At 47.2% G+C, this 26,474-nt stretch overlaps 1 protein-coding gene across 1 annotated transcript in view; it reads left to right on the top strand.

The window, feature by feature from the left end:
- PLXND1 (plexin D1) overlaps positions 1-26,474 on the top strand; it is a 120,079-nt gene that overhangs the window by 72,310 nt on the left and 21,295 nt on the right. Inside the window, exons 15-25 of the mRNA XM_014605516.3 lie at positions 699-838; positions 2,015-2,182; positions 6,472-6,562; positions 6,989-7,264; positions 7,934-8,083; positions 13,123-13,237; positions 14,241-14,348; positions 15,904-16,016; positions 17,369-17,476; positions 17,986-18,116; positions 18,917-19,115. Coding sequence (XP_014461002.2) covers positions 699-838; positions 2,015-2,182; positions 6,472-6,562; positions 6,989-7,264; positions 7,934-8,083; positions 13,123-13,237; positions 14,241-14,348; positions 15,904-16,016; positions 17,369-17,476; positions 17,986-18,116; positions 18,917-19,115 — 1,599 coding nt within the window. The remainder of the gene's footprint in view (positions 1-698; positions 839-2,014; positions 2,183-6,471; positions 6,563-6,988; positions 7,265-7,933; positions 8,084-13,122; positions 13,238-14,240; positions 14,349-15,903; positions 16,017-17,368; positions 17,477-17,985; positions 18,117-18,916; positions 19,116-26,474) is intronic.

Here is a 26,474-nt window from a genome sequence, read left to right as displayed (position 1 = left end):
TTTTATAAGGAACTGGAACCACAAAACGCTGTGGAAAGGGGCCTTGAATCATGTATTTGCCATGCCCTATGCTTATTGCTCAAGCCACAATAGGGAAGCTCTCCATGAGTACTTTATATGGCAGTCACATGGTGGGTAGGAACTGCATGAGTCATCAAAGCCTTGAACCCATGGATCTCAGTAAAATTTCTAATAGCCCACAAATGATTTTTATTTCTTCAGAAGATGGAGGAATCTAACAAGGAGCAAAGTACCTCTGTGGCTTCTTTGCTAGACTGTGTCACCTTTGCAGATTTGGGTTTGAATCCTGCTTAAGGGAAAATGATTTTGATATTTAGTTATCTATACCCAAGTGGGTGTCTTGCCAGATCTCAAAAATCTCAGGCTCCTTACTGAGGATCCCCTCAAGAGGATTTGCAACTGGGGTCCTGATTTATCCCATTTGTAGTTTCTGGAGCAGGATGGAAGTACATCTGAAGAGGTAGGTGCATGGAGAACTCTGCTCTTACAACACGGAGACATTTAACATGGTTCTCACTCTCAGTGGCCTGTGCGCCAGCTATACCTCTGGCCTGTTAACTTCAGGCAGTTATGATAAACAACACAACATCCTATGTATTTGTGAGATATGCAGGTGAGCTAAGTATGGGTTACTGGGCTAAGAAACTATTGAAAACTTTCCTTTTCATGTTTTTTAGTTGCCTGTGGTACACTCCATAACTCCAAGTTTGGGGCCGAAAGCTGGAGGAACCAAAGTAACCATCAGAGGGAATAACCTCAGTGTGGGATCTGAGCTCCGTGTCCTAGTCAACAACACCAGACAGTGCACAGATATCAGGTAAGTGGTGTCTCAAGGTCACCCATGAGGCTTTGAGCTGGCACTTAGGATCGGCTGTGGATGCACTAGTCAGCAGAACCAGTTAGTAGGAAGGATCGTGTTGTTCCAGCAATAGTCTGAAGAAAGAAGAGGTTCATTGAGCCATCCAGATAGCCAGCAGAGTGCAGTTGTGCCTGGAACCCCACAGCATCAGAGTAATATCAAAATGTGCCCATTTAGTTCCCCTTGGCCCCATCCCAGCCATCATGAGCAATCTTGTGCCTTCCTGTGGTGACACAGGACTGCCATGTGCCTGCCTGACAGAGATGTGGACTTTGTTCCTCTGGCGTAAATAGAGGAAGCTGGTGGGCCTAGTTATGACCAAGATGTGGTGGCTGGCTTCCAGCCAGGGAAAACCAATTCTCCCAGAGAGTTTATACAGCCCTCAAGGCTCTGTGGGTGGTCTTTGATTGCACCCACAGCCCTAGAGATAAGACATACCTGGGCTTTGTTTCCAGCTCTACCAGAGATGCAGAGATCTCACTCAAATCACCTAGGCTGATTTTTATTTTATTTTTTTAGTGTTCCCTTATTTTGAATGTGTAACTGTACTTCTTAGAAAGTCATTTTAAAAGCAAAGGAAAGGAATCCAACCAGACTATGGATGCAGCCTTGCTTTGATCTTGTTAGAGACTCCATCCTTTGCCCTCCCCACCCTACTGCATTCCTGTTCCTCTGTTGCATCTTGTGTCCTTGTAGATGCTCCTCAGGGCAAGGTTTCTGTGCTATTTAATGTATGACTGTCTCACCACCACCCCACATGCCATTTGGGGATGTGAGAATTATTATAAAGATAGGTGCCTCCATTTGGAGGGAGCCATGATGTCTTTTGCCAAGTATTCCTCTCGGTTACTGGTTTAAACTTTCTGTGCTTTGGTCTATTCACTTGTAAAATGCTGACAACACTTGCCTATCCCAGCACATTACTGTTGCACAGTGCCTTAAGAGCCTCAGCTGGAAAGTGCCTTGAAGTATAAAGTATTTCCACTGTTAGGGCACTCCCTAAATCCAAAGCCATCGTCAAGCTGGAACAGGATTATGGGTCCTTGCTGCTTGCTTTGCCCAGATTCCAATCTGGGAGCAGTCTCTGTTGCCTTGAGGATGTGCTCTGCATTTGCTGTGTCTCTCTCTTCCCAGTCGTGCTGACACCACCATCACCTGCATCATGCCAGCAGTGGAGCGCACGACAGCTGCACGGGTCTGCGTCCAGTTTGAGAACAAGTCTTGCACAAATGATAACATCGTGTTCAAGTATGAGAAGAACCCAGTCATAACAGACATCACGCCAAAAAAGAGTCAGATCAGGTGAGGGACCTCCACTGGCAGAGAAGGCAGCACCTCCCAGGCATCCTCTGTGGGCTTCAGTGAAGTGTGACTGCAGAGGTGAATGTGTTGCCCATTGAAGAGTACAGGAAAGGTGCTGCCAGTTGCTGGTGGGTACGGGTACTTAAGCACCACTGCTTGGTAACCTATGCCCAAAATGCTTAAGGAACAAAGGGTACTGCAGACCACAACTAAGGTGCTGGAGCAGAGCAGCGGGGTGACCCAATGAGGGGAATGAAAGTAGATATCACAACTTGGATGCAGTGGCCAAGCTGCTTGAGCTGGCACACAGAGCAGTGAACACGGTGCTAACTAGTTTTCCTGAAATTTAGAAAGTCCAATAAAGCTGAATAGCATCCTTTGTAACTTTACTCCCTGTCTTTCCCTCAGTCTGCTGGGTGCATTAGAGAACTTCAGGTGGAGCCATGTATATAGCTGTTGGGGATTCTCACCAGCCACGAAACTGCTGGGGATCCACTGAGATTGTAATTTTATAGTTATTCAGCTCCTGGGCCATGTTTCATTGCCACAACACATTGCTTTTGGTTTCATTGGTCTCCACGGAGCTCCCAAGCTCCTGTTCATTTTGGATTTCTGTGTGAAATGTCTCTATGGATTTATCTTCTTCCATCTGAAAAGTCTGTGTCCCTTGAAAGAAATCTGAGAACCTAGCACATGAGCCTCCTGACCAAATGCAACAAAAGCTGCGCCGTCAGGAAATCCATGTGCACTGTGGAGGCAAGGGCAGTCTGAGCCTGTCCACAGTCTACCAAACAGGTACAAGTCTATAATCTCAAAGGCAATACCAAAGCTACAGGCTGTGGAAGAATGAGTGACAAAGAACAGCACAGACTCATCCAACCCTCAGCTCCTCACATAAAATTTAATCACACTCTAGGCTATGCTGAATGGCAGCAACAGCGTGTCCACACAGAGTGATAGTTGCAGAAAGAAACCACCAAAATGCTTCTCTTTCACTTGTAAACTGCTTTTTAATTTACTTACTAGAACATCAGAAACTTGAGAGCAGTCTTTTCTTCTGTTGCAGACACAGGGATCCGGGTTTTCCATTTGCTGCAGAAAAATGTGGATTTTCTCATTTGAAGGAAAAAACACAGATTTTTCTTTTTAAAGGGAGAAATGTGGATTTTCCTTAAAGGAGAAAACTGTAGGAAACCACGGGTTTCCCCTTGCAGACTAGCAGTGTTCCAGCCTCCAAGGAGCTGCTTGGAGCTGAGGGGTGCAGGGGGAGGGCAATTGGAGGTAGGGGACAATGTGCACACACAAGTGTCCAGCATACAGCCAGGCAGGGTGGTGGGAGCAGCCCCAGCATCTGGATGCAGGTAAGTCTATTGAGGGTGGGGGTTGGAGGGCCAGGGCTTGGGGACTGTCGGGGTGTTGGGGGGTGGGGGTGAGAGGGGGGTGGGATATGTGAGTGTGTGTGTGTATGGCAAAGGTGTGTGGAAGGGATGGGTGTGTGATAGGGGGTGGTGCTTGCTGGTGCTGGGGGAAGATGTCTTGATGCTGGGGCTGCAGTAGGGCAAGGAGGTAGGGAGAGTTGCCTGCCCCTCCAGCCCCAGAAGGGATGGGGGGGGCCTTTCAGGGGTGGTGGGGAGCTGTGTGGCTTGGCCAGCAGCACCAGGGCCCATACCAAAGCTCACAGGGGCAGGGTGGCTGGGAGATGCTGCCTGGCAGGGGTGGAGGGGCTGTGCCCAGGCCACCTGGTGCAGCACAGGAGCCTCAGCTCAGGGTGGGGGGTGCCACAGGCATCCCTTCCTCCCTCCAGGCCATGCCAGGGTCGGTCCTCCTCTGCCATTACCCACACAAGTCAAGAGCTGCTGCAGTCCACTGCACCCCAGGCTGGGCAACATGGGGGAACTTGGGGGTCCCTTCCAGCAGGGCTGGGTAGGGGGGCAGAGGGCTGCGGATCAGGGGTGAGGGGCATCGGCAGGGCTGGGGCGACTGTGGGTTAGGAATGAGGGGCACTGGCAGGACCAAGGGGCTGTGGGTTGGGAGTGAAGGTCACTGGCGGGAATGGGAGGCCTGCAGATTGGGAGTGAGGGGCACCAGCATGGGCTGGGGAGTGGGGGGATTGTGGGCTGTAAGTGAAGGGCACCAGCAGGGCCAAGGGGCTGTGGCTTGGGAGTGAGGGGCAATGGCAGGGGCAGGGGCAGGGCACTAGCATATCCGGGTTACTTGGCACCACAAAGTAAGAGGGGGACAGCCATAGCTGGACTCATGTTCTAATGAGTGAAGGGGGCAGGGGGAGCTCAGATTTTCCATGATAAAAACAAAATCAAATGCCAAAATATATAGGTATTTAGAAATTATTTAATTATAATGATTGAGGCACTGGTAGACTTCCAAACTGCTTTAAAATAGTCAATATATCAATAAAACCTTGTGCTAAATTGATTACTATAATATATATATATATATATATATATATATATATATATATATATATATATAATATAGTAATCAATTTAGTAATCAATTTTAATATATATATTATAGTAATCAATTTAGCACAAGGTTTTATTGATATATTGACTATTTTAAAGCAATTTGGAATTGCTATTGGAATATATATAGTGGTGTTTCATTTTAATCATAGAAAAATGCGGATTTTGGATGTTTTAATCAGAGAATCCAGGATGTTTTTATCAGCGAATATGCAATTTTTAAACAGAAAAAGGATCCCTGCTTATAAGGCTTGTACTGTGTACAGTAGTTTGTTACTGGAGGGTTGCTTGTGAATTCTGTGCACACTAGTTCATTACTGCAGGTATCTGAGAATACACATCATTAATTAGGAATTAGTTTGGCTTATGACATTGCTAACCACATCAGCATTAGCAGGAATAAAGGTGTTTAAAATGAACTGTGGATCCTAAATGGTTTCACAGACACAGGAAGCAATCGAGTCATTGTCCACCTGAGTGTAGAAGGTCCACTGTATTAGCACGGCTAAAGCACTCCAGCATCCATAGCCAATAGCACATAAAGGAATGGCCTGGCCAGCATCACACCCAGTTATCTCTGAGGCCCCGGCCCAGCTGACTGTGCACCCGTTTACAGCTGGGCTGCCTGTGGGCAGCCTACAGCACAAGTCCAGAATGAAGCTGGAATTCATTCCTTTGGAGCTGTAGTGCGGTACCTCAGTCACTCCGCCACCAGTCCTCAACTGCAGACCTGCGTGCTAACACCACACGAGGACTTGGAGCATCTTAAAGACTCAAGTAGAAGGGTCCTGGATACAATACTCCTGAATATAATGAAATCTGTAGAGCTGCGAGGGAGAAGTCAATATCCCTCTCCCCCTCCAGTCCTCAGCCTGGTTCTCTGATATACCACCTCATTAAAGCAAATACAATTGGAGTGGGTAAGTGAAAGGCCCTGTGCAGACAGTGCAGAGCAAAGCTGGGACATTGTTGCTACTAACTGGAGGGGAAGAGCCACTTCTGCATCCCCTCCCCACCAGTAATGCGTGCAGCAGAGCCGTCTTGTTACTCCCTTTAATTGATTGCACATTGGTGGTGCCACATTTCACATTCCAGAGGCATCAGGTCCAAAATGCAAAAGAATTTTTGCAGTTTTTTTCTAAATCAAAAAAGGGGTTTGGGAAACACAGGCTTTGTCTCAGTGCCTTGGGCTACTTGGCTCCCTAAGTACTGAGCCCTTCATGGATGAACCAAGAGAATAAGTGCATGAACTGATGTCCAGCGAGTTGTAGGTTAACACTTACATTGCCATTTCCCAGGAAGCCTACTCCGTTGAAACACTGTGAGGCACCTGGCACACGTACACTTTTATCTGTCTATACCCGATGAGCCAAGCCAGTACACTTGAACAGTCTGTTCCTTGACCTGCCTGGCAACAGAACAGCTTCATTTTATCTGCCTGTGCCTGGTTTCCCCAGCAACCCCTGGATATATCAATACCCTGCCAGGAGCACTCTCAAGATTACTGTCAAGCATGCTCCCTACCAGCCTACCCATTCCCACTGCTCATGTGCCAGACCTAGAGATATGGCAGCAAAGTACCCAAAGGGTGTCCAAACTGCCTCTGTCAACCACCTCAGAGGCAGAGATCTCTACTTCAGGACAATGGGAAGTGAGGCCCTCAGCATGGCTGAGCGGGTGGGTAGGGTGTGCCCCTGGTCAACACTTTTGAGCATACCAAAGACACAGTAAAGGCAGGACTCGCGTGTCATCAGCAATACCTACTCTCACATTCTCATCTGTTTTTTTTCCTTCCATTTTTTTCAGTGGAGGCAGAATCATCACCCTGGAAGGAAATGGGTTTGGGATGGTTCAGAATGTGTCGATGGTGGTTCATGGCATTGGAAAAGAAAAAACAGTAAGCATCCTTCCTTACCATAGTATTAGAAGAGGGCCTGGGTCTGCAGGCCTGGCTATAGGAGATATTCTGAATAATAGTACAACCTGTACATGGTCCCTAACCCTCACTGCTGATTGGGGTTGTGGCTAGGATGAATCTGTTATGATCCTTAGCTCAGGAGAGTGACAGACCTAATTTATGCCCACGCACTGTAATTATTATCATCTATGATGTTTACAGTGCCATCACTTGCCTGGTTCATGAGGGTGCCTAGCTTTGTGATTGGCACACACAGCTGCTTGTCAATCATGGCTAAGTAGAGCAACCCTATCTGAGGTAGCCTCCCACTGGGTAAAGTCCCTGGGCCTGTCAGGACAGTTGCTGACATGGATACACCCAAGTCTCGTCCACATGTTTGATGTGCATGCTTTTTCCTACTTTCAGAACTGTAAGGTTCACACCGACACTGTGATTACCTGCCCCTCTCCAGCTGCCTCCAACCTCACCACAGGAAGCAAGCCAGCACCTGTGGACTTCTACATCAATGAGCGCCTCTACGCCGATGACAGGCCAGCTCCCGATGAGGACATGTACCCCGAGGAGGCCATGCACATCAGCAAATTCAGCCTGGAATACTATGCTGACCCTCAGTTCTTCACAGCCAGGAAGGAGAAGTGGATCAAACACCATCCCGGGGAGCCCCTGACTCTGGTTATACATGTAAGAGACTGACACTGACAGGGCATCCTGACTTCTTGGCACCGAGATGTAGCCATCTCCTTGTAGGGAAGCTGTTCTGTGGGCAGAGTGCCTAGACACTATGGCAATGAGTGCCTTAGGAGTGCAATCAGGAAGGGGTGAGGAGTGGATGTGGCTGGAATTAATTGGTGGCTGGCACTGGGAGGAAGAGATTCACAGGAGAGTGGCCAACTCATTCCTGAAGCTAGTACTACGTTTTGATGAGTCTCCAGTCTTCTCCTGAACAGATCAAAGAGAACCGGGAGTGTCCCTTCTTTCTAACTTCATGCGTTCACCAACATGCTATCTAGGCACCATCTCCTTTATTCCTTTTCCTCCCCAATCCCTGGCAGGGTCTTAGTACATTTGCTACATACAAAGAGAGCAAATCAAAAGCAGTGTTTTCCAGGCTTCATCAGGGCATTTTTCCCCTCTACGTCACATGCTGAGAAATGGTGAGGGACCGGAAACAGGACAATGGGGGAAGGTGAGAGGGTGGGCGACTGGAAGGGCTTGCAGAGCTGCAGAGGCAGCAGGAGATACAGCAAGTGTAACCAGGGCTCTCTCTGAAAAGGCCAGTGCATACAGACCTAGCACTTTGGAGAATGACTAATTCATTTTGTCTTCCCAATTTTGTTTTTTTGGAACTAGAAAGAGTCTGACAACCTGGGCCTGGAAAGCGGCGAGTACCAAGTGAAAATTGGCCTCATTTCCTGTGAGATACAGATTGTTTCTGACAGAGTCATTCATTGCTCAGTCAATGAGTCGCTGAGCACCTCGGAAAGACAGCTGCCCGTGACGGTGAGTACTGGCCACCAGGAAGCAGTGAGCTTGCCAGGCAAGAATCCTCATTGTTTTAAATTTCATGCTTATCCTAACATCCTCAGGATTCACTGAACACCGGCCTGGCCAAATGTTCTAGGGAGTTTACAAAGACAAGCGCAAAGTGCTACACCTGGGCAAAAAGAACCACCGACACACTTACAGGCTGGGGGCTGACCACCTTCTCAGCAGCGCAGCAGCAGAAAGAGATCTTGGAGTCATAGTTGACTCCAAGATGAACATGAGTCGTCAATGTGACAGTGATTAACAAGGCTAATCGCACTTTATCATGCATTATCAGATGCATGACGAATAGGTCCAGGGAGGTGATGCTTCCTTCCCCTCTATGCGGCACCGATCAGGCCGCAGTTGGAGTACTGTGTCTGGTTTTGGGCGCTGCACTTCAAGAGGGATGCGGAGAATCATGAGAGGGTTCAGAGGAGGCCACTTGTATGGTCAGAGGCCTGCAGGCAAGGCCCTACAAGGAGAGACTGAGGGACCTAGACCTCTTCAGCCTACCCAAGAGAAGGCTGAGAGGTGATATTGTGGCTGCCGCAGCAGGGAATAAGAGATGGTTTATTTACTAGGGCACCCTCTGGAGTAACTAGGAACAATGGCCACAAATTGACAGAGCAGATTTAGGTTGGACGTTAGAAAGAACTTCTTCACAGTAAGGGTTGCCAGAATCTGGAATGGGCTTCCAAGGGAGGTGGTGCTCTCCCCTAGCTTGGAGGTCTTTAGGATGAGGCTGGACATGCACCTGGCTGGGGTCATCTGACTCCAGCACTCTTTCCTGCCCAGGGCAGGGGGTTGGACTTAATGACCTACTGAGGTCCCTTCTGACCCTAACATCTTTGAATCTATGAATCTACTGTATTCTTCAGTGGCCGAGGAGGATGGACTAATTGGAGGCTGTTTCCATCTCTCATTTCCATTGGTGAAATACTGAGTGGTGCTGACCCCCCACCCCTTCAGTTGGAGTTACTAGAGATGAAAACCGCTCAGGGTTTTGCCTAATGATTGAATGATATCAAAAACACTGAGAAAAGCAGCTGTTAGTCTGTGGGCGACTGAGCAGATCCAGTCAGATGCCTGCAGCTGGTCCTGCTGGGTTAGTCTGAGAACCATGGGATTTCACTGTACATTGCAGAGGGAGATTCCTTGGTCCCAGCAGTTCAGGATAAAATCCCACTGTTTTTGCTGGCTCATGTGACATGAATTTGGGGATTCCCACTTCAGTTTCCAGTCTTAGTCATTGGGATCCCTTGTTACCAGTCTCAGCAGAATTGCTGTGAAGAGCACAAAGACCTAAGCTAAACTCTCCTCACTTGGACTGGGGTCCTGGCAGTATCGCCAGGGGGTGGATTGCAGTGAGCACAGCACTAGGATGCTTGCAGCTGTAAATCTTATGGACAATGAAATGGGTGCTTTTCCCCAACACTAATCTCACTTCTGTGCCCCTTCTCAGTCTCACGGATCTCAAGGATCAGGAACTCTTGATTGTTCCTGGGATGGTTTACACTTGCCAGTCTTCATTACTTCTTTTATCCAGAGGGCGTCCCTAATTACGTTCCTTTGCTTTCAGTTTGTTTCTTTTCATATCCAGTCCCTTGGCTTCTCAGAGGCCAGTCTAAAGCTTTCACAATTGGAGACAATATCTCCATCTGTGTCAGTGGCCTGAGAACCTGTAGTCTCCTTCCCAGCTGAGTCTTTTTCCAGTAAATGTGTTAATATTGAATTGGCAAGAACAAGCAGCATGGGCAAGGAGTGAGAAGGTGCAGAGAGATTTGAGGAATCTGTGGCCTGCTATTGCCCAGAAGCAGATTACCTCAGCAAAAATACCCATTGCTTCTATGGGGGAAGGTTTCTTATTTGTTGTGTATAGCCTTTGCACATGAAACTGTTACAAGGATCCAAAACAAAAGCAGAAGTAACAACTCAAAATTTCCTAAGCCATTTTAATGGAAATGCTAAAGGGGGAAATTCCTGTTGTTTTTTTTTAATGAGAACTGAAAGCCTGGAGAAATCTTTTAAGTGGGCTTGTGATGAACAGCTTGCTAGATTTGGTTTTGACAGAAAACATTCTGGGTAATGCCCTAGCGATTCATAAGCAAACATAGTTTCCTAAGCAAAGGAGGACAACAACACTTTACTAAAATAACAGCTGGTTATGAACCATATACCAGCAATAGAGGTGCAAGCAGATAACCAACTTGCATCCAGCCCTGTTTGCAGCTATTATACCTTCAAATGTGGATTGAGTTATATGCTGCTGACTAACTTCATATGCAACAAGTTCCTTTTAGCATATAAATTAATAGGACCTATTAATATTGGGCCAGATTTATAAAAAGGTTTGTGCCCAATTCCCATTACAGATGAGTCAATGCAAAATTTGCACCCAATCCATTACTGGTGTAGATGCTCCTGTGTGGATGATTAAATAGCAGATATGCAGCTATAGTTGGTCATTAGCTATCTGAATGGTTGGATTTACCCCCCATAATTTGTTGTGAGAGCAGTCATTCCATTACATGGAAAGGCTGTGACCTGTTATGGGTAAAATTCTCTGATCCCTAAGATCACTGAACTAATCTGCAAATCTTCCATTGACGTCAGTGGATATTTCCCCAGATGGGAAGAGAAGCCTGAGAGATGCATCCTACATCACCATTCTACAGCCCCACCATGTGGTAGAGTCAGGAAACTTTGCCGTTTAACCCTGACCTTAATTTCCTTTGGCCCATAGACACACACCTATAAAACGTCTATTGAATAGAGATCTACCAAAAAACCCGAAGGCCTTTGGAGACCTTCAAACCTGCTTTTGTTTGTCACAGAATCATTTAAACACTGAATCTAGGATTTGTACTACCTGGCAATAATGCAAGATTGGGGGCAGGTGGACTGATATAAAACCTCCAGAATGTGCACTGCTAATTCATCTCTCCCCATAAGACATTTTTAGGCAAAATACAGGAAAATCCTCCCTACAGTGTGTACTGCTTCTTACTGCCTGACACTGGATAGGCTTATGGATGCATGCGTGCACTAAAGCCTGTAAGTATGGTGTGTATGTGTATAGGCAAGCGTAGGCACGTGAGCATGCACACACTTGTATATCATAACAACCCATGCCTTCTTTATTCATTTTCTTATTTAGATTATAAAAACTATAGCTAGCTGATGATCGCTTTTCTGCCACCTACAACAGGGCTATTATATTACTCAACACCGTTTTACAGCACCAGGGTAGTAGCAAAATTGCTCCCATTGAAAATGACTGATTTCTGACACACTTTGTACTGAAATATATCTTGTCTGAAAAGCTGCCTAGTGGTAGATTCAGTTTTGATAGGTAGGTAGAAGCCAACTCATGGCCCAGAGCAGGGAGCGAAGAGGAGTAATTGTGCAGCCCAGCATTGATGATCAGAGGCAGTATTGATGAGCATGGGAATCATGCTACCTCCAAGGGTCACAGGGCTGTATGTGGAGCAGTGCTTTATGGTAGGAACAGTGTAACATGCTCTTTTCCCTTCATAGTGCCTAGCTGGTGCCAAGGAGCAGGAGGAGGGCTCTTCCAGGCCCAGTTCCCCCCTGTAATGTCAGCCTAGGACAGGGGGGATTCTTTCTCTGCAGTCCTAGCAGGCAGGCAGAGCTGGCCTCATCCTTACAGCCCTGCCCTGCTTCTACATGCTATACAAGGCTAGTTACTCATCATCCAGCCCATAGCCTGTATCCCATCCCTCAACTGCAGTGTGATTGAGACAGGAAGTTTTCAGTAGATCTTTATATCACCCCCTCTCCTGAAGCTCGCTCAAATTTCTGCTCTTGTTTCTCTCTCAGTTCTCATTCCATTGGAGAAGTAAAATTCCCATTTCCAGAAGTGAAACCACCAGGCACACTCAAGAGTTCCCATTGCCCTGATGAAGCTGTTTTCCTTTTGACCCTCCATCCTCTCCCCCCTACCCAAGATCTCACAACCCTTCATAAAAAGTAATGAGTTAAACCTCACAGCTGCCCTGCAAGGTGCAAGAATGCTATTGTCCCCATTGTCCAAGGGGAGAAAACTGAGGTCTAGAGGGATTAGGTGTCACAGGAAGCCACAATGTCATGGGAAGTGTGAAGTACATGCCTGGGTTGGACCCGTGGTCTCTTGACTCTCCGGTCGTGTGTCTGAACCACAATATGGTTGTTCCCCTAGTTAATAGTACAGTTATTGATTTTTCATTTCCCAGTTTAATTTTCTTCTTTCTGTGACTTTCAAGTCTCCTCACCCTGACATGTGGTAGGGGCAGAGAGTATATCGGGCCTGGAGTTAAAGGGACACTGGCAAAGTGGGTGGTGGCTGAAGGCGGTCTGCTAATAAAGGAGGAACACATGGTACCTTGTATAATTTTAAGTTCTTTGGAACAGGAATTTCTTTAATTCTGTGACAGCAGGGAACATTTAGAGATGGTCTATTAAGAGAGGAGGCCCTTTAATAAGGCATGTCCCTTGGACAAGTTTCACAGTATGGAGTGAATTAACTAATGTGTCTGTGCCCCCTGGCTTCTATTGGGAAGGACCTAACCCTTGCATATCCTGAGATACTGGAGGGAGTTTCTCACTTAACACCCCAAGAGTCCACAGGACTCCTGCATCTGCCACTAGCTGGCAGCTGTCAGCCTCAGTGGGGTATATATGTGTCACTGGAAGCAGGCCAGATGGTGCAGCAGGCTTAGACTTGCCTTGTCACACCATCTTACACTAGCACAACTGCAAAAGTGGTGTTTCATTTTATGGTGTGCATAAGAGGAACTGGGTCTATTCCATGCATGTAGAGCACCCCACCCTACAGGCATTGGTAGTGGTGGGTACAGTGTAGGGCCCCTCGTGAAGACTGAGTACTGCTGAGACAACATGCGGTTAGCTCCCTTTTTTTGGCGGGTATTTCCGCTGCATGGTCTGGTTCCTCTTGTGTTCCTAGCCACTCGTGAACTTACCACATGACCTCTTTTCTCCCTCTCCTTCCCTAGATCCAAGTGGGGAAGTTCAACCAGACGATTGCTATGCTGCATCTCGGGGGAGGCGAGACAGCCATCATCGTCTCCATAGTCATCTGCAGCGTCTTGCTGCTTGTATCTGTTGTGGGTAAGGGAATGGAGAGTCCTGAACTCTTTTGCTGCGTGGCAGTGTTCACACACATGGGATAACTTGCCCCCACAGCTTCATTTCAGAGCCAAAACCAAGACCTGTCTCTGAAAACCTGTGAACTCTGGGCATCTTTTAAATCTTAAACCAGATCAAAATTCAACAAATGATTTCTCTTTTCATAATGGTCCAAGCCTGTACCCTGAATCTAAGTTCCCCAGAATTGTACCTGGATCTGAACCTGAATTTAGTTTGAACCCTTTTCTAGTTCAGAGCCTCTTTCTCTATCCCTCAAACACCTCATGGAGGTAAATCATATCTAACTGGGGGAAAGGAAAATGAAGAGAGCTAGGATCTGTTCACATCATAAGGATCGTAAGATTGGGTTCACTGCTTCATATCTAGAGGAGACAATACAATCTACTAGCCTAGGCTGTGTTCTCATTGGAAGCTGTTCAAAACAGCTGCGTCCTCTGGCCAGTTCATTTTTTTGCCACATGCCCAGAATGACTGCAGAAAGAAAAGCATTGGGTCACAGTCAATGAGGTGTTCCCAATAAGGATTTCATTTATTTTTAATAAAAATCATTATATACAGTATTTATTAAAGAAACCACAGATCATTGGAAACATATTTCTGGAGGCCTAGGACCTCTTAATGGACACACACATTAGACAGCAGGTGTTACATCTCTTTACATATATTTTTATTAATCAGCTGGAATGTATTAATGTACAGTAAGTCTTGCAATATAGGTAACTTCCAGACCTAAATGTAAGAGGACAGTTGTGGTGTGATCATTAAATTCCAGCTGGTTTGACTTAACTTGTGGATAATCAAAAGCTATCTGATCAGATTTCATAGTGGTTAAGCCAAAAACTTCCAATTTTTTATACATAAAGGTGCATTCCCCTTAAGGGCCCTCACCAGTTTAGGTTCAAGTGACCAAAGGACCCTTTGTTACTTTCCATCTGAAATCTCTTTTTCCCTCTCTCTTCCACAGCCTTGTTTGTGTTTTGCACAAAGAGCCGCAGGGCAGAGCGCTACTGGCAAAAAACACTGCTCCAAATGGAAGAAATGGAGTCCCAGATCCGTGAGGAAATCCGAAAGGGTGAGTAGCTTTGATCTGTGGTGCTATTAACAAGGTGCAGGAGAGGGGAAAGGCCACAGTGGAGGAGAGGTGACACCTTTCAAGGTTCTCAGGATCCCCAGGATCCTCAGCAAACTGTCATCTTTTGCTGCAAAACTGAAATCAGAATCATTCGTAAGAGTCAGGGATGGGATAGGATGGGGAAAGGTGTTCTCCTCACACACAAAGATGGGGATGTGAGATCCACCGTGCATAATGATACTGAGCTGCAGCAGAGAGCTGCTAGAATAGGGGTGGGCAAGGTCCCTCAGTCCCGCCTGGCCCAGGTGCTTGCTGGCTTGTGATGCATCTGGCTGCCCCCAGGCATGCAGCAGGGCTCAGGTGGCTCCATGGCTGGACTGCATTTCTAGGCAGCCCAGGCAGCCATGGCTCACTGGCTGCCACCACTGGTCCCAGCCCCATGGTACTGGCAGGGAACTGCATGTACAGCCTGGGCCCAGGCCTGGCCCACCCTACGCCTGTGCCCACACCCACTTCGGACCTGCCCCAACTGGAGCAGATCAGCTCTGGAATGGCTAGGACCTGTGCACAAAGCGCTGACCCTGACTTACCCTATGCCTGCTCCAGACCACCTGTCCACAGTGAGCAGCAGCAGCTGTGGTGGTGACTGGGCAGAAGCTTCTGCTGGGCATGGGGGAAAAACATCCACCTCTCTCTCACCACCACTGGGCCCTTCTTGCTGCAGCTGGACAGAGCCCATGTCTGGGCTGCCCTGCGGCTCCTCTGCTGCCGTCACCAATGCCTCTGGGCCACCCCGTGGGGCAGCAGTGGCAGTGGAGAGGAGCTGTAGGGCAGCCTGGGCATGGGCTCCAGGCAGCTGCAGCAACAAGGGCCCAGCAGCGGCAAAGGGGAAGCAGCCACTTTTCCCCAGTGCCCAGCAGCAGCTTCTGCCCAGCCACCACCATACATCATGGGCAGGCAGGCCCGAGCGGGCATGCAAAGGGCTGGGGCTGGAACTGTGCACACTGGTCTGGAGGTGGTCCATCCCGTCCAGAGTGGGTACCAGGTGGGCCAAGGCCAGGGCCAGGGCTGTGCACTCAGCAGCTGCTGCTGGGCACTGACAGTGGTGGCAGAAAGGAGCTGCAGGCTGCACGGGCTCCAGGCTGTTCAGGGAGGGTGGGGGTGTTGACTGGCCCACAGCAGTTCCCCAGAACTGCCTATGTGGCCTGCGGGCCCAAGTAATTGCTTGCCCATGTACTAGAAGTTCACATTAACAAACAATGACAGGTGTCTCCTGTGAATCTCTGTAGAAGACACTGACCCTTTGTTCAATAGGGCCAAACCCTCCAGGGCCTATCTATAGGGAATGGGAATCTTGCCTGGGTAAAAAGTGTAGGATTTAGGGCATAGTGCTAATGTGGAAGCCCTAAATACAATCTGTTGCCCTGCACAAGGAAAACAGGGTGGGGAAGCAGAAATGATGAGCTGTGGCATACATAAATGCTGGGCTTGTCAGTCACCTACCCTGGCTGCTAGTCCCCGTGGGTCTCACAGTCTGCACCTCTCTTCGGATCAGGTTTCGCTGAACTCCAGACAGACATGACAGATTTAACCAAGGAGCTCAACCGCAGCCAGGGGATCCCATTCCTGGAATACAAGCACTTTGTGACTCGGACCTTCTTCCCCAAAGTAAGAAAACACCAGCTGTCTCAGACACCCAGTCATTCCCATCCCTTTCCTAACCTTCACAAAGGCTCACTGTAAAGCACAGCTTCTTCACTCTTGTATACCTAGGTGGCATTTATTTCAGACTCAGTCACCATCAGAATGGCAGCCACAGCATGAGTCCAGCCTGCTTGGTGCTTGGATGGGAAAGGGTGTTTATATGCCATCCACCAAGCAGGGGACGATGTTGGAAGCACTGCATTAGAGCACACCACCCCTTCTCTATACAAACTTAACCCTCAAACAGATGCAGCATCGCCACCTTAATTTAGTGCGAGGGGCATGCCGTATGGCTCACTCTCCCAGGGGAGTTTCTTTTGGTTGACACACAGCACCCTACTGAGGCAGGTGCATTGCATCCATGTCTTGAGTGGACCCTGAAAGGAGCAGGTGTGGCCTGCTTCATCACAGCACTGCAACAGTGTAGACGCATCCTCCTGTCCTGTGGCGAAGTGGTGCCAGTTGGATGTAATTGGGTACTGTGCTGCTGGAAGAGTTGTCTTTGAGGGGAGAAGTAAATGCAAGGTGTTCACCCCATCTGTAACCCCATCTGTGGGGTGTGGTTCTGGTTCCTGTTGCGGCCCCATGTACTGCAGTTGTGGTAGCAGAGTGCAGACATGCTTTTCTCTCCTGGGGGAGAGATGTGGGGTGTCATGCTCTTGACACAGCTCTGAGACTAATTTTGACTAAAATCATTCCTCCAGCTTCACACCACTCACAACAAAGTCATTTACCTCCAGGCCTGAGCCACTGCACAGTGCCGATGTGGTCTGTTAAACAACAGGCATACTTCACTCCCAAAGCAGCTGCGTTTCAGCCTGGAGAGTGAAAGGATGAGTTTTGGTTGCAGCTGATTTCATTAGCGCTTATAGTTCACGTTTCAAAGGTACCCATGCCTGTACGTATCTTGGCACTACACTCTTTAGTCATGTATTTCAACATTTTTCCCTTCTGTCTGGAAATATGCATATGTTAAAATACCCAGGAGTCATCTATTTTGACTTCCTCCTATATAATGCGTGCTCTACTGGGATTTTGTAGCTGTCAGATAAGTGTGTTCACAGCCTCCCTCCTGTAACAGCCTTGTTTCTGTTTAGACATATGCCTCCACCCCCTTCTTGTGTTGTTTGTTCATTCACAAGGCCCCTGCCAACTGTTTAAAAGCTCTCAAAGACCTACCAAAGCATTTCTTCTTGATGTGTGGCCTCAAGTCCCAGTAACATTTCTCTTCATCTTATTGACAGTGTTACCCTGGCCATGTGTGGCCAGGGGCAAAGGAATGTGGTCTCATTTATGCTGGCTCTGTTCTGTTGCAGTGTTCCTCGCTCTATGAGGAGCGGTATATTCTGCCTTCCCAGCAGCTCAACTCCCAAGTGGGGTCTCAGGTCCAAGAAACTCATCCCTTACTGGCTGGAGAATGGAAGGTGAGTAACTCGTGGGAGTAACCCAAGCTGTTTCTGACAATGGCCCTATGTGTTGACATGTCCTTTTCTGTGATGCTTAAAGAATGTTTGAAGGCACAAAACAACCACTGGGAGAACAAAGGCATGTGTCATCTGATCTGTTTTTGCTGGTGGCAGGAGATGGAGCTGTGAAGTTCTGTTCAAGGGCTGTAGAATCGTAGCCAGTGAGATCCTCTTTGTCTTGGGCTTTTCTGGTTGACAGTTTGCCAGGATTTATGCTGTTTCAATCTAGGCCACAGTTTCTTTGTGAGAGTGACTCCCACAGAACAGATCAAAATGCTGCAGCAACATGTTTCCCCACAGCCTGTTCTTATGCAGAGAAGAAGCACATACCAGATTAGGTCAAGGGACAAGGTACAAGGGAGGGGGAACCTCTGCTGAGCACACCCATGTGAGTGAAACAGGATCAAGGTTGGTGAAGAAGTCAAAAGACAGCGGCCTCCTCAGCTAAGTCTCTGTTTTTTCTTTAGATTCCAGAAAACTGCAGGCCCAACATGGAAGAAGGAATCGCACTGTTTTCCACCTTGCTCAACAACAGGCACTTCCTTGTTGTGTTTGTCCACGCTCTTGAGCAACAGAAAGATTTTGCTGTTCGAGACAGGTAAGGGCTTCCTGAGACAAGAGCTGCCCTGAAAGCACCATGGGCAGCCAGCGCTAGAGATCGATATCCTCTTTATCCGGACAGTGGGTGTGCTGCAGCAGTGCAAGCCTAACCGTGACTCAGATAAACCACTCCAAGCCTCAGTGCAGAAGTCAGGGCCTGTGGCCCTTTTGGTTTCCTGGCTTGTCCACTGAGCCTACCAGCAGGGGCCAGGTAGCATCACACCCAGCCAGCTTCTGAACTGAAATTTGACAACTTATTTCACATAGGCCTCTGCACACTTGTCTACCCGGTGGTCACAGCTCTTGGCCTCTACTGGGCTAGTTTCACTTAAACAAATGAAAGAGGCCATTACCAAACCCTAAGTGATCCAGTCACCATGCAGCACTCTTTGTTTTCTTTGGAAGTTGAGATACACTGGTTTTCTACTCATACAATGGAGCCTGAATATTGAAATTTTATTTGAAGGGAGTGTCAAAAAAGTCTAGTGGACAGCTTTGCCTAGTATAATTTGCCTGAATAGACTTGTTGTCCTTGGCAATATGTCACGGATGAGGATGATTACTTCCACAGGTCACATACAGGATTATATATGAGTCCTTTAAGTATAGGCTTGTACCATATTTACCATAAAGAATGCACAGGCTGTATATGAGATCCTATAGCATTGAGAATGTGAGACTTCAATACAATGGTGAGGATTCATGAAAAAGATCAGAACTATGGCTGTGATCTTGAATTCTTTTGATGTTATGGCTTTGTAGAATTAACCCAAGAATCTTTCTTACCTGTCTTTTCAGGTGTAATCTGGCCTCCTCACTCACTATTGCCTTACATGGGAAACTGGAGTATTATACCAGCATCATGAAGGACCTCTTGGTGGATCTTATAGATGCCTCAGCTTCTAAAAATCCCAAGCTTATGCTGAGGAGGACGGAGTCTGTGGTGGAAAAGATGCTCACAAACTGGATGTCCATCTGCATGTACAGCTATCTCAGAGTAAGCTAAATACAGCAGTTCAAGCTCTGTGTTGTCCACCTGAGGTTTTTGGGTTTTTGGTGGGAGGTATGCATAAGCTGGTGATCGAGTGCCTGCACATCTGGGTATGCCAGGACATTGAGGTCATTGTTGATTGCCTAGTCACTAGTGATTGATGAGCTCTAGGATCCTCAAAGGTTCAGGTGGAGCAAACAGATGTTTCTTGCATTCAGATGTTTCTCTACTTTTATCTGGATACCTTCAGCCTGGAATGTCTCAGAAGATCAGATGTCAAACCGAATTTTCTAGTGTGGCTTAGATTTTCCAGAATCGCCAGAGGAATAGTTCTCTCACCACTTGTTAGGATGTTTGTGAGCAGATCCAAAAGGGATTTTTTTTTTAAATATAAAAGCAGCAAACCAAAATGGGTTTTGAGTTTTTAGTCAAAGACCCAGTTATTTCTTTCGCCTTGGCAGTGTTCAATACCCTTCTCTTTTGAACGCCTGGGCACAGAATACTAAGACTGACAACAAAATACATTAGGTACAAACTGTTGATTTGCTGGTTGCTACTCTCAAAAAGGAGTATATTTGTGAATCGACTTCAGTCAAACAGAGCAGAGAGGTAGGGGAGTCTGCAGACTTAGAGTTCCAAGTTTTGCTCTTCCTCTATGCGGGTCTTCCCACTGTGATCCAAGAGAACACAAATTGCCCCATCAGAAGACTTCCCATCTGCTAGGAATTCCAGCTCCAGCCACAGGCGAAGAGAGAAAAAATTATTTGGGGGGGCTGAGTGTGCACATGCATGTGTACATGTGCACCCGCCCCCCCCTCCCCCACCCCCCGCCTAGCAGGTAAGTCTGTGGGGGAAGGGCCATGGGGGGGGGGGGGGGGGGTTCAGATTGAGGCTGCCAGGGTGAGGGAGGGAGTTGGGCAGGGACTGGGATGAATGGGCCCCGGTGAGGTGATGGGACAATTGTGGGGGGCTCGTCCAGGAACGCAGGGGGCTCCCACCGCTGTGCATACCCCAGCAGAGGCCTGGGGGAGGGGGGGCACATGCCCCCCCCCCCCTCCCGATCTGTGTGCGGGGCAGAGGCAGCTGCCCCAGCGCACTGGGCTTTGCACCCTGCTGCCTCGAGAGCCACACAACACCACGTGCATCCTGCCACCGAGCGGGCAGGGGCGCGGCACAGCCCAGCAGCAGCAGCTGCAGGCACGTGGAATCATGCCGCTCCCAGGGCAGATGCAGCGGGGCTCAGAGCCCAGTGCGCAGCAGCAACCACCTCCGCCCTGCACACAGATTGGGGCGGCTTGTGCCCCCCAAGTCTCTGCTGGGGTGCGCACAGCAGCGGGAGCCCCCTTCACACCCCTAGAGGAGCCTCCCAGGCTCCAGTTATCCCACCACCTGGCCCAGCTGGGGCCCCATTAGCCCCTGCTCCTGCCCCTAGCTGTGCCCTGCTCCCTCCCTCTCTGTGGAGGCCTCAGTCTTCCCCCTCTCGCAGCCCCTCCCCCTTCACAGAATCGACTGGTACTTACCTGCTATGCTGGGCAGCCAGTGATACACATGCCAGTCTGCGTGCGCACCCCTCCCTACCTCTGCTGCAGCTGCCCAGAGCCTACGTCCAGGCTGCCTTGCGGCCCTATCTGGTGCCCCACATTTTGGGGGGTGAGCCCCATTAGCAGCCCCAGCCTTCCACCACTTACGGCTCCAGCATTTGCCAATTCTGGATACTTCCGCAGTGGAGGTTTCAGAAGAACTGAACAATTACCTAAGTCTGATCCCTGGGGAGTCACTGGGAATATGCCCACTGTATTCTTGTCAGGGAGTACAGATAGGCCACTATGAAGGGTTTTTCAAAAATTGCACCTTCAAGTTCTTCTTATTGTATAATATTTGTAATAACTAATACTATATGCATCACAGAAGCTACGCAATACTGTGTAGGGGTATACTGTGCTCAGACATACCATGAGTTCTTCTGATCCCAGCTGATCCCTTATATCGTGAAGGGTGAGAATTTATACTTTTATTGTGTCATTGCCAGCCAATAATATAACAGTTAAAAATAAATATCAGAATAGAAAGGTCTGGGCTGATGGTGATGGGAGTCCAGCTGTCCCTAGGAGGAATTGTGGAAGGTAAATGTTTACATCTGTTGCGTCTATGCATGCAGTTAGAGCACTTTGCAAAAAAAGTTGCTGACCTTTCCTTTTGGAGACCACGTGCAAGACAGGGGAATTGTATTGGCATCTGATCCAACCCAAAGTAACTGCCTAATCTCTGCTAAAAATGGACATTGTGCAAGAAAGCTTTCTCAGACAGAAAGTTGAGTTTTATCATGCGGGACTTGGGACTTGGAAGTTTTACAAAGGAAATTAACAGCAATTGCAGATCTTACGTGGTTTGCAAGTTCTAACGTGCTGTTTTTCCTTGTGGCACTGTGCCCCCTAAACAAACAGAGGAAGAGCTGCCATCTGACAGCCCTATGAATAGAGACCACTGATCACACCTTCTGCTCATCAGATTGGTTGGTGTATTGCCTCAAAGACATGGCTCAGTCCACGGAGCGAGGGCACAGGAAACTGCTTTTCATAGCTGAAAGAGAGTGAGCTACAGATTGTGATTCATAAATGTTAATATAAAACATGAAGCTGGCATGTTTCTTCCATCCTTACTCTGGCTTTAGCCCAATAGAGAGGAAGATAAAAGACAGATGTTACATTAAGAAGCTTATTCTGAATGAAGACTGTGATAATGCTTTAATTTTATGGCATCCTGGGGAGTAGACCAGACCTGGCAAAGGTTGAGGGAAACCTGCAGACAGCACGAAACTGAAAGGAAAGCTCCTTCAGCTGTAACAGGACCGCTGTCTCTGAGTTCTTGTTTGTCCTGCTGCAATCTTTAGTGGAAGGAGAGGCAGCAATGACAGAGAGCCACTTGTGCTGCTCAGTCCCTTTGCATGTATTATGTATAAATATAAATAAGCATGGCAGCTTCCATTGACTTCAGCTTGACTTGTGGGTGCTCAGCACTTCTGAAAAACATGCCATAAAGGACTTTCTATCTGAGTAGTGCTGTTATTACTCATCCCTGTAATTGAGTCCATCTGGGTGCTTAGGGTGCAAGTGTTATGTCTCATTAAAAACAGTGTCCCCTATCCCACACTGTGGCACTGACTGACAAGCACAACACAGTGACTCACTGGCACAACTTTCTTCAGTGCGCAGATGTCTCAGCCAGGTCCAGATGTAGCCTGAGCCTGTGAACTCAGACACAGTGGTGACCTGAAGGCAGCAGTTCAGGTTCTGGGTCTTCTGCAGATTTATTCTTCTCTCCCTTCTCTGGTCCAGTCTCAGATAACAAAGGTAATATTGATAAAACCCAGGTAAGAACTGCCAAGTGCCTACTGATTCTGAGTACCTCCATTTTTGGATGCCTAACTTAGGATACTAAAAAGGACAGATGCTCAACGCTTTCCATCAAGTCACCCTAAGTCTCACCCAGAATCACTAGTCACTTCAGAAAGGCTGGGCCTTTAGACTGCATGTGAATACAGAGCTTTCCAGGGCTATTTGCTTTGCTTCCCTTATGAAGCTTTCCACATGTAATAACCCCTCTGCCCATGGAAAAATAAATTAGTTTATTAGGTTTATTAGGATATTTAGAAAAAAAAATTGCTTTAGGTCTTTCCTCAGTCCTGGTACTTAAGAAAGAAAAGGCAATGCTGTGTTGGAGGCTTTTTTTTTTCTTTCTGCTTCACTCAGCCTCATGGCTGGTTTGCATTGTTTGTGGTGTTGGTATAGCTATTCCATTCAGTAAGAGAAGCTGTCACTTCTTTCAAGGTTTTGATACCATGTTACTAGTGAGCTCAGAGCATCCACTGCTAGGCACAGGTGTTGGCCTACTGGGGAAATGTGTTTTCAAGTATTACCTATGCTCCATAAGAGAGATCTGTGTGCTGGACGATCCTTTGGTTTTCACTCCCTTGGGACAGGCTCATGCCATTTGCTTTTCTATCCACTCCACCACACGATGTTTGTATGCGGTCAGCCTGAAGCTACAAAAATAACAGCTATTGTTCTGCTTTTCACCACAGCATATTTCACTCCTTGTGAAATATAAATGTCTTGGGTCACTGTGGAAGATCAGCTTCATTTTGCAGAGAGCCATTCCTCTCGCATCTATCCCAGAATGCTTTGCAGAGGGAGACAGAAGTCAGGAGACTTCGTCAAAGGAAAAACCGTGTCCTGCTGACATGCTGAAAAGGGAAGAGAGTCCATGAGAATGAGAGGTCCTGGGAGGCTGTTCCCAGTGACAAGAGATACAGAGGACAAGGTTTCTTTGCAAACATCGGCCAGATAGTGTGAGGGGGCAGAGGGGACTCTGTTGCTGGACAAACGAGCAAGGCCGGGGCAAAGGAGAAACAAAGGTTCTGATTCGGCCGTAAGGAAATGCAAATCCCTTCAAATCACGTGAATTGCCCCCAAAGTCTGTAACTTACATTACCAGCGATGGTCAGACACCTCCATTGTGCAACTCATTTGTGCAAAGCAAACCCACTTCCTTTCACACAGTTTTTGGTAAAGAAATTTACTGGCCTTCTTGTAGCACTGGACCATGAGGCATATGTGACGATGGGTCTGGTTTTAGTTCTTGAATTATCCACATTAATCACAATGTCTATTTGAAACAGCTGCTCTAAAGGTCCCTTCAGTTCTACAGTGGAAAAATTCCAACGGCTTGTATTTTCCCTTGTAAGTTAACGTTACATGGTTTAAACATTTGTTTTATATTAATGCTCTGCTAAACAGTTCGTCCATTTGTGTTGTTGGGAAGAAAGGTTTCATAGCTGTCTGCAAATGGAGAAAGCACTCTTTACAAAATTTAGGCCGTCAGGTCACAGTTATGAGGGATCTAAACACATATACCACCTCGTGAATCAGTGGAGATATCATTATGATAACAGTGGATTTGGTTGTGTGTGCTCCACATGTTGGATGGGGAAACCTCAGGAGGCTGGGGGAGGTTCAGAGAAGTACCTAAAAGTTTGTAAAGCTTATGCAAATGATTGAAATCTCTGAGTCTGCAAACCTGAGCTGGGCAGCTGGGGTGAAATTATCCATGTCACTACCTCCTACCGCTGTTTAGACTGGAAATGCCAAAAGAGGAGCCATTGCCACATGATACTCTAGTTCCTCTGTGCCTGACCCCAGATGGAACCAGGAAGCTCAGAGATTAAATGAAAATGGACAGCAAAGGAATAGCTAGAGGTGGAATACAGTGTTTACATCTGGAAATTGCCCCAGAACCTGGGTGGGGGCATGGATCTGGATTTGGTTCCTCCCATTACAGAAATGGCAAGTTATTCCAAAAGTCAGGATCTGAAGCAGCACAGCGGTCTTTGGACCAGCAGCTTGGCTTTGGGGCCATCTCTAATATGCATTCCCTTCTGTCAGTGTTTGGCAAGCTCTCTATTAGCCAGAATCTTCTGTGAGAACTAATTTTCACTGGGCCTCTGGAACAAACAAGAGTTTTCCATTGCCCCCTCCCCTGACTTCCCCAGGCATTTTGGAAATACCTCTAATACACTCCCAGGAGGCAATCTCTAATGACACATCAGCCTCATTAATGCAGTAGTAACATGCAAATCCAGTCTGTGCTCTACATCTTTTTTTTTTTTTATTTCTCCAACTCTCTGTTTAAATCCTGGCATATAAAAAATCCAGCAGCACATATCATGCGCAGAACAGTTCAAATGATGCCAACCTGCACCATGCTTTTCATTACTGCAAGTTATTTTAGTGCCCAAGCCAAATCTAAGAGCCTGTAATGCTTCAGTCAGAAATTATAAAGAAGGCTCATTAAAAAACATGCACAATAGGCAGAAAAAGGCTTCAAAATGTGTTTAAAAAACAACCCCAAACATTTTTCTCCTGAATCAGCACTGATCTTTGCTAGTTAAACTTCCTTCCCATAATAGCCAACTCAAAGGATGGTCTTGACTGGTGTCCAAGCCCGTTTTCCCCAACAGCACTGTAAGGTTCCAAATTAACCATTTTATCTGCAGTCCCTGCCCACCCAGCCTCCTTTCCCCATCTTTGAAATTTGCTGTCTGATTAACGCTTTTGCAGATTTCCATAACAGCTCACAGCTTCTGGGTTTCAAAGCCAAGAAGACAAACACAGAAATAGCATCTAACAGGCTGAGCATCGTAGTTTATTTCCTGTGCAATAGTTCTGATGGTTAGACCTTGATCGTTAGCATTGCATTAAGGTCTGAAATACTTATTTCAATTATTTCTTAGGCACTTTTTTTCCTCAAAGGCATGTTTAGATACTCAAGAGTTGGCCACATGGTCAGAGCCAGCCAGTAAGATAGAGGTTAGATGGAAGAACTAAATAGAAACTCTCTCAACAGAATTCACACAGTAGATTTTTGCTGGCAACTTTATGACTAAGGTATAATATATCTCTCGCTGAGGTTCTGGAAGAGTTTGAAAACAGGAGCAATGAAAAGCAGTCATGACTTGCATGATGTAAGGAGTTTAAAGAGAGGCTCTGGACCAGAAATCTAAATCTAGACTGAGCCACTTCTAAACTGGGTAGGGGTTGAATCCAAATGCCCACAAGCTCCTTCCAAAGTCGCAAGGGGAGGTGGGGGGTAGGTATGAATGTAGCACTTAGTTTCACCCCTAGCAAAGGAATCCCTGATTCATCACAAGGTCAGCGAGAAGATTGATAAGCAACAACTGTAGTTTGGTATTGGTTACAAGAGCCCCCAAATCCAACCGCTCCCGTGATGTAAGCAGGTGTATTTTCATGTTCCTACTGCAGTATGGACTCAGCTTTAATATCCCTGACTCCTGCCCTTCTCTATGAACCAAAATCCTCTCAATGCCTTCAATTTTCCCATCTCTAATCCAGACCTTTGACATCTCTCACTCCCATAAGAACCTCATCCAATACACAGTCATACCTTCCTCCATGCCCAGTGTTAGCTCTGCCATTGTGATTCCTGATGCTGCTCTGTTCCAGAGGAGTATGGCAGAAAGCTGAACTTCCACAGAAGATCCAAGTAAAGTCTCCACTGATCCTAGGAAATGTTGCCCTTGGAAAATTAAATATATGCTCCATGGCACAGATGGCATGTGCCCACCTACAGCCTTACTGTAGCATCTTCACGTCAACTGTACTGAGTACAGCAGAATCAAAACTGACATCAAACTAATTGCTTTAGCAATTATAAGGCAATTAGAATAGAAGAATCACTGAGTCTTAATTAAGAAGCAGATTGAACAGGATCTAGCAGCTCCCAGTTCAGAAATATCAAAATAATCTGATATCTGTTGTCTTGGGGAGAGTTTCAGATGGCAGGGATGCA

The sequence above is a fragment of the Alligator mississippiensis genome, chromosome 12 (genome assembly GCF_030867095.1).
Source record: "Alligator mississippiensis isolate rAllMis1 chromosome 12, rAllMis1, whole genome shotgun sequence".
Classification (NCBI taxonomy): domain Eukaryota; kingdom Metazoa; phylum Chordata; order Crocodylia; family Alligatoridae; genus Alligator; species Alligator mississippiensis.
The sequence above is the reverse complement of the archived record's forward strand: the minus strand, read 5'-3'. Positions and strand labels throughout refer to the sequence as shown.